This window comes from Scomber japonicus, chromosome 17, assembly GCF_027409825.1.
Source record: "Scomber japonicus isolate fScoJap1 chromosome 17, fScoJap1.pri, whole genome shotgun sequence".
Taxonomy (NCBI): domain Eukaryota; kingdom Metazoa; phylum Chordata; class Actinopteri; order Scombriformes; family Scombridae; genus Scomber; species Scomber japonicus.
The window spans coordinates 3,637,532-3,649,353 of NC_070594.1; the positions used below are offsets into that span (position 1 = coordinate 3,637,532).

The window sequence follows — 11,822 nt, forward strand, 5'->3', positions numbered from 1 at the left end:
AAGGAAAAGATGGAGATGGAACAGAAGACAGGTAGGACAGATGGAAGGAAGAAAGGATGAAAGGAAGGAAGGAAGGAAGGAAGGAAAGTGGGCCGGATTAGACTCCTCAGCGGACTGGTTCTGGGCCACGTGCCTCATGTTTGACCTCCCTGAAATAGATGTTGAGCTTCTCTTTAAATTTCTTTAAGTTATATTTCAGATTCTGATTCATTCTTCATATTTTTCTCCATTTAAACTTCTTTAATATTTAATTTAATGTGTTAAACTGTGTTTCAGAGAGAAGGAGGGAGGAAGGAAAGAAGGAAGGGAGGAAAGAGAGAAGGAAGGGAGGGAAGAGAGAAGGAGGGAGGAAGGAAAGAAGGAAGGGAGGAAAGAGAGAAGGAAGGGAGGAAAGAGAGAAGGAGGGAGGAAGGAAAGAAGGAAGGGAGGAAAGATAGAAGGTGGGAGGGAAGGAAGGAAGGGAGGAAAGAGAAGGAGGGAAGGCAGGAGGAAAGGAAGGAAGGTATGGGGGTGGAAAGAGAGAAGGAGGGAGGAAGGAAGGAAAGGAAAGAGAGAAGGAGGGAGGAGAGAAGGAAGGGAGGAAAGAGAGAAGGAGGGAGGAAGGAAAGAAGGAAGGGAGGAAAGAGAGAAGGAAGGGAGGGAAGAGAGAAGGAAGGGAGGAAAGAGAGAAGGAGGGAGGAAGGAAAGAAGGAAGGGAGGAAAGAGAGAAGGTGGGAGGGAAGGAAGGTATGAGGGAGGAAAGATAGAAGGTTGGAGGGAAGGAAGGAAGGGAGGAAAGAGAAGGAGGGAAGGTAGGAGGAAAGGAAGGAAGGTATGGGGGTGGAAAGAGAAGGAGGGAGGGAAGGAAGGAAAGGAGGAAAGAGAGAAGGAGGGAGGAGAGAAGGAGAGAAGGAGGGAGGAAGGGAGGAAAGAGAGAAGGAGGGAGGAAGGAAAGAAGGAAGGGAGGGAAGAGAGAAGGAAGGGAGGGAAGAGAGAAGGAAGGGAGGAAAGAGAGAACGAAGGGAGGAAAAGGAAGGAGGGAGGAAGGAAAGAAGGAAGGGAGGAAGGAAGGAAGGGAGGAAAGAGAGAAGGAAGGGAGGAAAAGGAAGGAGGGAGGAAGGAAAGAAGGAAGGGAGGAAAGAGAGAAGGAGAGAGGAAGGGAGGAAAGAGAGAAGGAAGGGAGGGAAGAGAGAAGGAAGGGAGGAAAGAGAGAAGGAGGGAGGGAGGAAGGAGAGAAGGAAGGGAGGAAAGAGAGAAGGAGAGAGGAAGGGAGGAAGGAAAAGAAGGAAGGGAGGAAGGAAGGGGAAGGGAGGGAAGAGAGAAGGAAGGGAGGAAAGAAGGAAGGAGGGAACAGTGGTTAAACTTCTTTAATCCTGTGTTAACCTGTATTAAACTGTGTTAAACTGTGTTAATATCTGTTTCAGGCCTAACTAAGCTGGATGTGGCGGACTCCCAGTTCCAGCCTCTCGCTCTATCTGACACTTTGTCCCTCGATGCTCTTGGAAACTCGTTACAAGCTCCGTTGGCTTCACCACAAGAGTAAGTTATATCACTACTAACACTTTAAACTTATCACTACCAACACTTTAAACTTATTACTACCAACACTTTAAACTTATCACTACCAACACTTTAAACTTATTACTACTAACACTTTAAACTTTAAACTTTATATTATTACTCTGGAGGTATAGTAGAAATATATAGAAAGGATTAAACTCCATTATCCTGCATGTTAGTTCCAGTTTATCCACCTTTTTATAATAGTGCTGCTAAGACATGCTGTGTGTGTGTGTCCTTCCTTCCTTCCTTCCTTCCTTCCTTCCTTCCTTCTGTCCTTCCTCCCTTCCTCCCTTCCTTCCTTCCTTCTGTCCTTCCTTCCTTCCATTTGTCCTACTTCCCTGTCTTCTTTCCATCTTTTCTTCCTGTCTTCTCTTCCTTTCCTTCTTCCTTCCTTCTGTCCTTCCTTCTGCCCTTCCTTTCTTCCTTCCCTCTTACCTTCCTTCCTTCCTTCCCTCTTCCCTTCCTTCTGTCCTTCCTCCCTTCCGTCCATCCTTCCCTCCTTCTGTCCTTCCTCCCTTTTAAACTTAAAAATTAAATTGTATTGTATTATTTAACCTCTGCTGTGTGTGTGTGTGTGTGTGTGTGTGTGTGTGTGTGTGTGTGTGTGTGTGTGTGTGTGTGTGTGTGTGTGTGTGTGTGTGTGTGTGTGTGTGTGTGTGTGTGTGTGTGTGTCTCGAGCAGGCAGCGTGTGCCGTGTACGCTGGATGAAGTGCTCGGTCCTCCGACTACACCCGAAGGCCGAAACGATGAGAAAGCGTTGTTAGAGCAGCTGGTGTCGTTCCTCAGCGGGACGGACGAGAGCGAACTGGCCGAGCTGGACAAAGCTCTGGGAATAGACAAACTGGTTCAGGTGAGAAAGGACTGGGAAATGATTTATAGTGTGGTAGGTGTTTGATTTTAAGAGGAGAGATCCAGTATTAACCCTCCTGTTGTCATTTAGTCAAGGAAAGGAAGGAGGAAGGAAGGAAAGGAGAGAAGGAGGGAGGGATGAAAGGAGGAAGGAGGGAAGAAAAGGGGATGGAAGAAGGAATGAAGGAAGGAAGGATGGAAGGAAAGAAGGAATGAAGGAAGGAAGGATGGAAGGAAAGGAGGGAGGGAGGAAGAGAAGGAAAGGAAGGAAGGAGGGAGGAAGGTGAGGGGGAGGATAGAAGGAGGGAAGGAGGGAGAAAGGAAATGAAGGAAGAAAAGAAGGAGGGAAGGAAAGGACAGAGGAAATAAGGGAGGAAAGAAGGAAGGAGGGAGGGAGAGAGAAAGGAAAAGAAAAAGAGAGGAAGGAAGGGAGGGAAGGAAAGAGAGGAAGAAGGAAGGAAGGAAGGAAAGGAAGGAAGGAGGGAGGAAGGTGGGGGGGAAGAGAGAAGGAGGGAGGAAGGAAATGAAGGAAGAAAAGAAGGAGGGAAGGAAAGAGGGAGGGAGGAAGGAAGGACAGAAGGAAGGAAGAACGGGGGGTGGAAGAAGGAAAGAAGGAAGGGAGGAAAGAGAGGAAGGAAAGAAAGCGAGAAGGAGGGAGGACAGACAGAAGGAAAGAAGGAACTCATAGTTAACATATTTGTGTCTCTTCTCAGGGAGGCTGTTTTGAGTCTTTGCCCCAGACCTTCCCGACCCAGCAGCCCACTGCCTCCTCAGCAGCCATGGACCCCAAACCGCCCACCTACCCTTCTCAATTCACGCCAGCTCCACAAGCTCCGTTTCCTGCAGAGCTGGCGGCGGCCGCGGCGGTCGGCCCGCAGCAGGGTTTGGGGTTCGGAGCCCCGAGGGCGGCGTTCCCCGGTGGGACGGCGGGTTTAGGAGGACTGAGACCCGGCGGGACGAGACCGCAGGGGATCGGCACTCAGATCAGGCTGCAGCCGAACCAACTGCGCCTCCAGCTGCAGCAGAGACTGCAGGGACAGCAGCAGGTGAGCAGAGGAGGGTTAGGGTGGTTTTATATTATATAGTTCTAATACTGCTCGGCTCGGCTCGGCTCGGTTTGGTACCAGGAACTTTTTCCATTACTATAGTTAGACTTTAACAAAACCTGCATCCATGATTTTCTTTCTGCTGTTGCTGTAACATCCGTGACGTCACCCATTGGTTTGTGGACTGCTGCTCGGAAGCCAATAGTTTCTAATCTGGGCAGCGCCATCTTGAAAATTTCAGGTGCATGCTGGGAAAAATAAAAACACAGATTCTACTTATATGGGCATGAGGCGGGGCCATGGGCGGAGCGGGGAGGTTGCTATGGTTGCGAGGGCTGGATCTAGAGGACATTGGTCAATCAACCTGTCAATCAGGACGTAGCCACGCCCTAATGCATACCCTGCTTTATCGTCACATATAAAATCAGAGAGGCCAAAATGTCCCAAATGAACATCATACTGCATTGAAGAAGGCTTTAAACTAGCGATTGAGACCATAAACACATTTTGAAAACGTTTACTGAGGTTAGAAATCAAGTGAGAAGTTGGTGAATTCTCCATTGACTTGTATAGAGACGGTCGCCCCCTGGTGGCCTTTTGATAGAATGCAGCTCTAAGTTACTTCCTGGTTGGCCTCATTTCAGAGGACCAGAACTCCCTGCCTGGTTTAAAGTCATTTTGCCGACGGTAACTGCGTCTGTAAATAATAAGTTTGAAGGACAGATATTAAACCAGCTGTTACCATGGAGACGAGGAGACAGAGGCACAATGACACAATGACACAGAGATATGTAATCAATAAATAAGTCCACATACTTTACACACACACGTCCCTCTTTGCTCACGACGGTGTTGTTCGTTACGACCTTCAGACTTTCTTTCACTGAGTGTTTGACGAGCAGCTTTTTGGATTCTTCTGTTTAATTACGACTCATGAACATTCAACTCTTTTCTGTCTTCCTCTACTTTTTATCATCATCCTCTCCCTTTCATGATGATGTTTTATTTATTTATTATTTGTCTGCTTTATTTTACTCTATCTTATTATTATTATTATTATTATTATCATTCTATAGTTTTATCTTCTTATCAATTTTATTTATTTTTTCTTAACCTGGCTTTAATCCAGCTTTTATTAAACTTATTTTACTTTTCTTTTGACTTTTAATCTATGTTAACCTAATTTATTTACTCTAACTTTTAATAAACCTTTTCTCTTATTCACTCTTATTTTACTTATTTATTGAATACATTTTTTTTCTATTTAATTATTTATTTCCACTTAATTTATTTAAATTTTTAATGCATATTTCATTTCTCTTGCGTGCATTATTCCTTTTTTAAAATTATTATTATTATTATTATTATCGTTAATTTTTTTTCTCTCTTATTTTACTGATTTATTTAATTTTTTTCTATTTAATTATTTATTCCCACTTATTTTATTTAAATTTTTAAAGCATTTTTTAAATTTTTCATTTTTATTTTTATTTATTTATTTATTTTTTTCTTTCTTTTTTCACATTTTGTCATTTATTGTGTCTTATTATCAGCTTAGCAACACTAGTCTGTATGAAAGCTGCTATGTAAATTAGGTGTGATTGATTGATTGATTGATTGATTGACCGTTTTTTCCCGTCTCAGCTCCAGAACCGGCTGGCGGTGGTGAATCCGTTTCCAGCAGGAGCTCAGCATGTGAACATTGGGATTCGTCAGGTCCAGCAGCCTCAGATGCCGTCGCAGGTGAGTCACTGTCGCTTTAAGAGACCTGAACAATAACCTGAACGTGTTGTTTTCTACTTCCTGCAGAGTCTCTGCTGAAATATCACTTAAAGCTGCATTAATCCAGATTTCTTTTGCAACTGTTTTCAATTAAAAAAGCTTAAAAAGATCCAGATATTTCTCAGTAGATGGTGGAGAACAAAGCGGAGCTAAAAGAAGAGTGGATATTGTTGCTCTGGTGTCTGCTGGACGTTTAAATAAATCACTGTTTGCTATTAAGTTTGTTAAAAGTTCATATTTCCAGCTTGAGTCCTCTGCCCCCTAGTGGTCAAATGAAGGTAATGCAGGTTTAATTAGAAGTAAGACGAGTCTAGTAGCTAATTAATCAATAAAACTTGTTAAAAAATAATAAATATCTCAATTTAAATGCAGCAATCCTTTTAAGAAACACTATTAGACTATTATTATGATTTATTTTAGATTTATTTTCAGATTTTAATTGTAGTAAACTTGCGCAATATTTAATAAAAGTATTTTTTGTACGAGGAATTTAATTAAATTATTAAAGATATATTTTGGAACTAATTAAAAATGACAACTAAATAAATTGTGGCTTTGATATGAGTGAATTTTGCATCTGTTTTTACTCATTTTGCCCCTATTTTTAGTCATTTTTTGTCCAATTTTAGTCATTTTTGCTGCTAGTTTCACTCATTTTGCCTGTTTCTCACTCATTTTGCCTCTAGCTTTAGTGATTTTGCATCTCTTTAGTCATTTATGTCTGTTTTGATACCCAGCCTCACTTTCTATATAAGCAGGATGACCTTAAAGTTACTTCTTAAACCTACATGGAGCCATTACAGAGCAGATAAAACTGCACTAATGTGTCCTCTCCTCTTGGTCCTGGTTAACAGTCGAGCTAAAACAAATAACTGTTACTCCTCTCGTCTCTCAGCAGCCTCCTCTGAACGCTCAGATGCTGGCCCAGCGTCAGAGGGAACTCTACAGCATCCAGCACCGCCAGCGCCAACTGTTCCAGCAGAAGGTCATGCTGATGAGACAGAACATCGCCGGCGCTCCGACCGGCACCGTGGGGCCCGTCGGCACTGCCAGGGTCCCGAAAGGCCCCGCCGCCCCCCAGCAGCAGCAACAGCAGCAGCAGCAACAGTTCAACTTCCCGGCAGGGTACAACCCGATGACGGGAAACCCTCCTACCTCACCAAGTCACTTCAGTCCCATTTCCGGGGGTCCGCTGGACAAAGCGCTGGCGGGCAGAGTTCCCCTGAGTAACCCGGCGCTGATCGGAGGCGTGCAGGGCCAGTTCAGCAGCACCGTCAACTCCTCGTTACAGCAGAACCTGTTCCAGCAGTTTGGAGGGTCTGGTGAGTTACGCAGGGTTGAGACCATAGACTGTATAGAAGAAATGGACGTAACATCCGTGACGTCACCCATTGGTTTGTGGACTGCTGCTCGGAAGCCAATAGTTTCTAATCTGGGCAGCGCCATCTTGAAAATTTCAGGTGCATGCTGGGAAAAATAAAAACACGAATTCTACTTATATGGGCATGAGGCGGGGCCATGGGGGGAGCGGGGAGGTTGCTATGGTTGCGAGGGCTGGCTCTCGAGGACATTGGTCAATCAACCTGTCAATCAGGACGTAGCCACGCCCTAATGCATACCCTGCTTTATCGTCACATATAAAATCAGGGAGGCCAAAATCCCCCAAATGAACATCATACTGCATTGAAGAAGGCTTTAAACTAGCGATTGAGACCATAAACACATTTTGAAAACGTTTACTGAGGTTAGAAATCAAGTGAGAAGTTGGTGAATTCTCCATTGACTTGTATAGAGACGGTCGCCCCCTGGTGGCCTTTTGATAGAATGCAGCTCTAAGTTACTTCCTGGTTGGCCTCATTTCAGAGGACAGGAACTCCCCGCCTGGTTGAGACACACATCCTTAAAATGTGTTAAGTTTAGAGTGTGATATTCATTTTGCTTCTAGATTTGCCTTTGAAATTTGAGCCTGAACAGTATGTAAAGGGTTAAAAGTCTTCATCTCCTCTTCCTCTTCCTCCTCCTCTTCATCACAGCTCTGGTCCAGCAGGATCCACCTTTCCCTCCTGAGATGAGCCCCACCAGCCCTTTGTTGTCGCCTCAGAACTCCACCTCCCAGAGTCCTTTGCTCCAGCAGGCCCCGCCTCCTGGCTACCAGTCACCTGACATGAAGAGCTGGCAGCAGACGGGCCTGAGCAGCAGCAGGTGGGTCGACATCACATGGTGATGATGATGATGATGGTGGTGATGATGATGATGATGATGATGATGATGATGACGATGGTGATGATGATGATGATGATGATGATGGTGATGATGGTGGTGATGATGATGATGGTGATGATGGTAATGATGATGGTGATGATGATGATGATTATGGCTGTGATGATGATGATGATGGTGATGATGGTGATGATGATGATGGTGGTGGTGATGATGGTGATGGTGGTGATGATGGTGATGATGATGATGATGGTGATGATGGTGATAATGGTGATGATGATGATGGTGATGATGATGGTCATGATAGTGATGATGGTGATGATGATGGTGATGATGATGATGATGGTTGCGATGATGATTATGATGGTGATGATGATGGTGATGATGATGATGATGATGGTGGTGATGATGATTATGATGGTGATGATGATGATGGTGGTGATGATGATGATGGTGATGGTGATGATGATGATGATGATGGTGATGATGATGATGATGATGATGTTGGTAATGATGGTGATGATGGTGATGATGAAGATGATGATGATGATGATGATGGTGATGATGGTAGTTATGATGATGATGGTGGTGGTGATGATGATGGTGGTGATAATGATGATGGTGATGATGGTGATGTTGATGATGATGGTGGTGATGATGATGATGGTGATGATGGTGGTGATGATGATGATGGTGGTGATGATGATGATGATGGTGATGATGATGGTGATGATGATGGTGGTGATGATGATGGTGATGATGATGACGATGATGATGATAGTGATGGTGATGATGTTGATGATGATGGTGGTGATGATGATGATGTTGATGATGATAATGGTGATGATGGTGATGATGATGATGATAGTGACAGTGATGATGAAGATGATGGTGATGATGATGAAGATGATGATGATGATGATGATGATGTGTGTGTCTCCGTGCTGCAGCCTGTTCAGTCCGTCGGGGCAGAGCGCCGCACGGCAGCCGTTTGGCCAGCAGGGGGTTTACAACAACATGAGCATCACCGTCTCCATGGCCGGGGGCTCGGGGGGCGTCGGCTCGTTACCTCCCATGGGGCAACCCGTCGTCGGCATGAGCAACAGTAACCTCAGCAACGTCGGTTCGGTGTGTAGCGACCAGCAGGTGAGTAACCGCCAACCTGAACTCTACTGACACTGGTTTTAAACCCTTATATCTTTGTTTAGTCAATTAGTTTTTTGGTCTATAGCAGGGGTCGGATCGGGAACCTTTTTTTCCTGGAGAGCCACTTTTATCTTTTTTTTTTTAAATCCCAGAACAAGAAAAATTTGGATATTTAACTTATAGATACTTTTTTTTTTTTTGTACTCATTTTTTATTGATTTTCATAGGCATGTATCAATACAGCAGACAAGAACACAGCCATTGAACTCACCCTCCCTCCCCCCACCCCTCTACATGGGAATCGAATAACACAATAATTCACAAACAATTACACAGACAAGTTCATTAGTTTTTCTTCAGTAACAAGTCTTTAACTCTGCTAATTCCATTGCACCAGGTCTGCATCGTCCTTGGTTTGGCACCATTTGTCCTTGCAGAAGAAAGTTCAAGATAAAGAATGTCCAGAAACATATGCAGCCAGTGTTCCAACAATAAATTGTGGGGTGGTAGCCAAACCTGTACAATCATTTTCTTGGCCGTGGTCAGACTGGCAAGCCATAGTTTTCTAGACCTTTCAATTTATAGTTACTTTCATTCAACAGTTTTTTTAATACATGTTGGCCGACCTGAACCTTTAATCAGAAGCTCTTGTCCTTGCTTCGACTCTCTCCCGCAGGATATTTTGCTGCAAATGATGCATAGTGGGTGTCGAAGTGACGTTTAATATTGCATCGTTTCATCGACGCAATTTTGTCGTTATAGAACAAACAGTTCTCAGTCCTAGCTCATCTGTCCACTCAGGCTGACAGTAGCGGGACTTTCTCTTAGTTTTTTTTTGCTTTTCGACATTTTTCTTATCTTCAACGACTGCACACATCAACGTTAACAAGTCTTCTTGTTGACAGAAATGGAGGGAAACCTGTGATTTTGTTTGATGTTGTCATGGCAACGAGCCGCGAATGTAACAATATTGTGCAGCAGGCTATGGTTACGGAGTCAAATGAGGTGGAGGTTGAAATTAAATTTCTCAGATAGACCTACGTATTTGCCACGAAGCCTTATCATTTTAATATAATTGACTGTTGTTTTAGCCATCCTCTAGGCCGATGCTTATCCCGTCATTTGCAAGGTTTTTTTTTTGCCCACCCATTTTGTCCGAGAGCCAATGGTGGTTGCGAGCCCCAGGTTCCCGACCCATGGTCTATAAAATGTCTGAAAACCTCAAATGTACCGACTAACAGTCCACTCCGTTTACTATGATAGAAGACACATGTAGAAGACTGGAAACAGAGATTATTAACATTTCTTCTTTAAAAAAAAATGACTCTAAACAACTCATTAATTCATAATTGTTTAATTGGCTCATTGTTGCAGGTCTCGTCGTCATGGTAACATCAGTGTCATGTGTTGTAAAGTGGTGTGTTATTATTATTAGTCTGTTTCTGTTCGTTGGTGAAAGTGAGGGACGGAGACGGTTGATGTTACGTAGATGGAAGTATGCAGACTGAGTAACGTTATTGATGTGGGCTTTGTGTCCAGGATGAGACCCAGGCTCTTTACCTGAGGGGAAGGAGGAGGAACAGTGGAATAGTTGATGGACATGGAGAAAGTGTTGAGTGTTGCTAAGGTTGATCTGGTCCCGATGTCTCCTCCGATGTCTCCTCCCATGTCTCCTCCGATGTCTCCTCCAATGTCTCCTCCAATGTCTCCTCCAATGTCTCCTCCTGTCTCTGCATCATCTTGCTTCTCTCTACAGGTGCAGCAGGTTCAGGTGTTTGCGGACGTCCAGTGCACAGTGAACCTCGTCGGCAGCGACTCCTACCTGAACCAGAGCTCCATCGGAGCCGGCTCTGGCGGCGGCGGCGGTGGTGGTGCCTCATCCCAGAAGGGCCCCGGACCCCCAGGCTCCCAGAACAACCAAGCCCAGCAGAAGAGCCTCCTCCAGCAGCTGCTCACCGAGTGACACACACCCCTCTTCCTCCTCTTCTTCCTCCTCTTCCTCCTTTTAAAAAACAAAACACCCCCAAACTTCAAAGCTCTCCTTACTCCCTCTACTTCTCACTTCGGTGCACCAGACCCATTGCTGTCTCTGTCTCAGCTTTCGGACGGACGGACGGACGGACGGATGGATGGATGGACGGACGGACGGGTGGATGTTTGGACGGCTGCAGAGAGGCTCAGAGCGGTTGTGGCTGGTCTGTGGGCGGAGTTACACACAGCCTAACCACTTCTGTGCAAAAGGGGAATTAGTAAAGGGGGGTTGGTAGTGGTGGTTGGTGGATTCGGGGTGGTGGTGGTGGTGGTGGTGGTGGTGGTGGTGGATTCGGGGCTGGTTTTTTGTCGTGAAACCGCGCCCAGTACTTTTTAAAGAAAAGACTGAAGTCAGAAGGAGCAGCAGTGTATTTAAAAACCTGCCTGTCTAATCTGTCTGACAACCTGTCTGTCTGCCTCAGCCTATTAAAGGCAGTGTTGTCTTGCTGCTCATTCCTTGGTGACCTACTTCCTGCTTCCTGACCCAAGAAAACAACTCTGCGACGTCATTTGTAGATTTGCCAAGTTGTCGTCACTGTCGAATCAGGGCCGGCCTCCTTTTTTTTTTTTACTTTTTCAACGTTTTTTTTCTTTTTTTTCAATTTTTTTTAACAATCAGTCGCAGCAGCAACCGCAACAACCGCATCTTGGGAGCATGAGTTTCAGCGTACAGTTGGAGCTCAGCGTTTTTGGTTATTTTTTTTTAAAGTGTGGGATTATCCGACACAGCAGCACCTCTGGCTTTTAATTTAGGTTTTTTTTTTTTTTGGTTTTCCTCTACCTGTCTCTCAGCGATGTGGGAATGTTTAAAAAGGTTTCAGACCTCTCTGTTGCATTGTGGGATAGAAGCTCAGTATCAGCTGGTTCTGTGACTGTCTCTCTCTATCAGCTACAGTGCCTCACGGTGGAAGTGTGAGTTTCTCCCCGAGCTCTACTTCCTCTTCCACATATTATTATAATTATTATTCTATATTTACAGATTTACAGTCTTCTGTTTTTTTTAGTTGTTTTTTTTTAAATAACGAGATTTTTTTTTTTTTTTTTTTTCCCGGTTGAATTGATTTTTTTTTTTTTTTTTTTTTTGGTTTTATGAAAAAAAGAAAAAAAAATCTTCTGCTCTCATCATCATCATCATCATCATCAACATCAACATCATCATCATCTTCATCATCATCATCAGAACAAGCTTTGACAACAGCCAGAATG

General features: G+C 44.3%; 1 protein-coding gene across 1 annotated transcript in view; it reads left to right on the forward strand.

Moving 5' to 3' along the window:
* Positions 1 to 10,631, forward strand: part of ncoa1 (nuclear receptor coactivator 1) — a 25,882-nt gene extending 15,251 nt beyond the window's left edge. Inside the window, exons 13-20 of the mRNA XM_053337115.1 lie at positions 1,404 to 1,518; positions 2,224 to 2,392; positions 3,105 to 3,437; positions 5,082 to 5,180; positions 6,115 to 6,541; positions 7,253 to 7,421; positions 8,390 to 8,585; positions 10,342 to 10,631. Coding sequence (XP_053193090.1) covers positions 1,404 to 1,518; positions 2,224 to 2,392; positions 3,105 to 3,437; positions 5,082 to 5,180; positions 6,115 to 6,541; positions 7,253 to 7,421; positions 8,390 to 8,585; positions 10,342 to 10,548 — 1,715 coding nt within the window. The 3' untranslated portion in view covers positions 10,549 to 10,631. The remainder of the gene's footprint in view (positions 1 to 1,403; positions 1,519 to 2,223; positions 2,393 to 3,104; positions 3,438 to 5,081; positions 5,181 to 6,114; positions 6,542 to 7,252; positions 7,422 to 8,389; positions 8,586 to 10,341) is intronic.
* Positions 10,632 to 11,822: the final 1,191 nt, after the last annotated feature.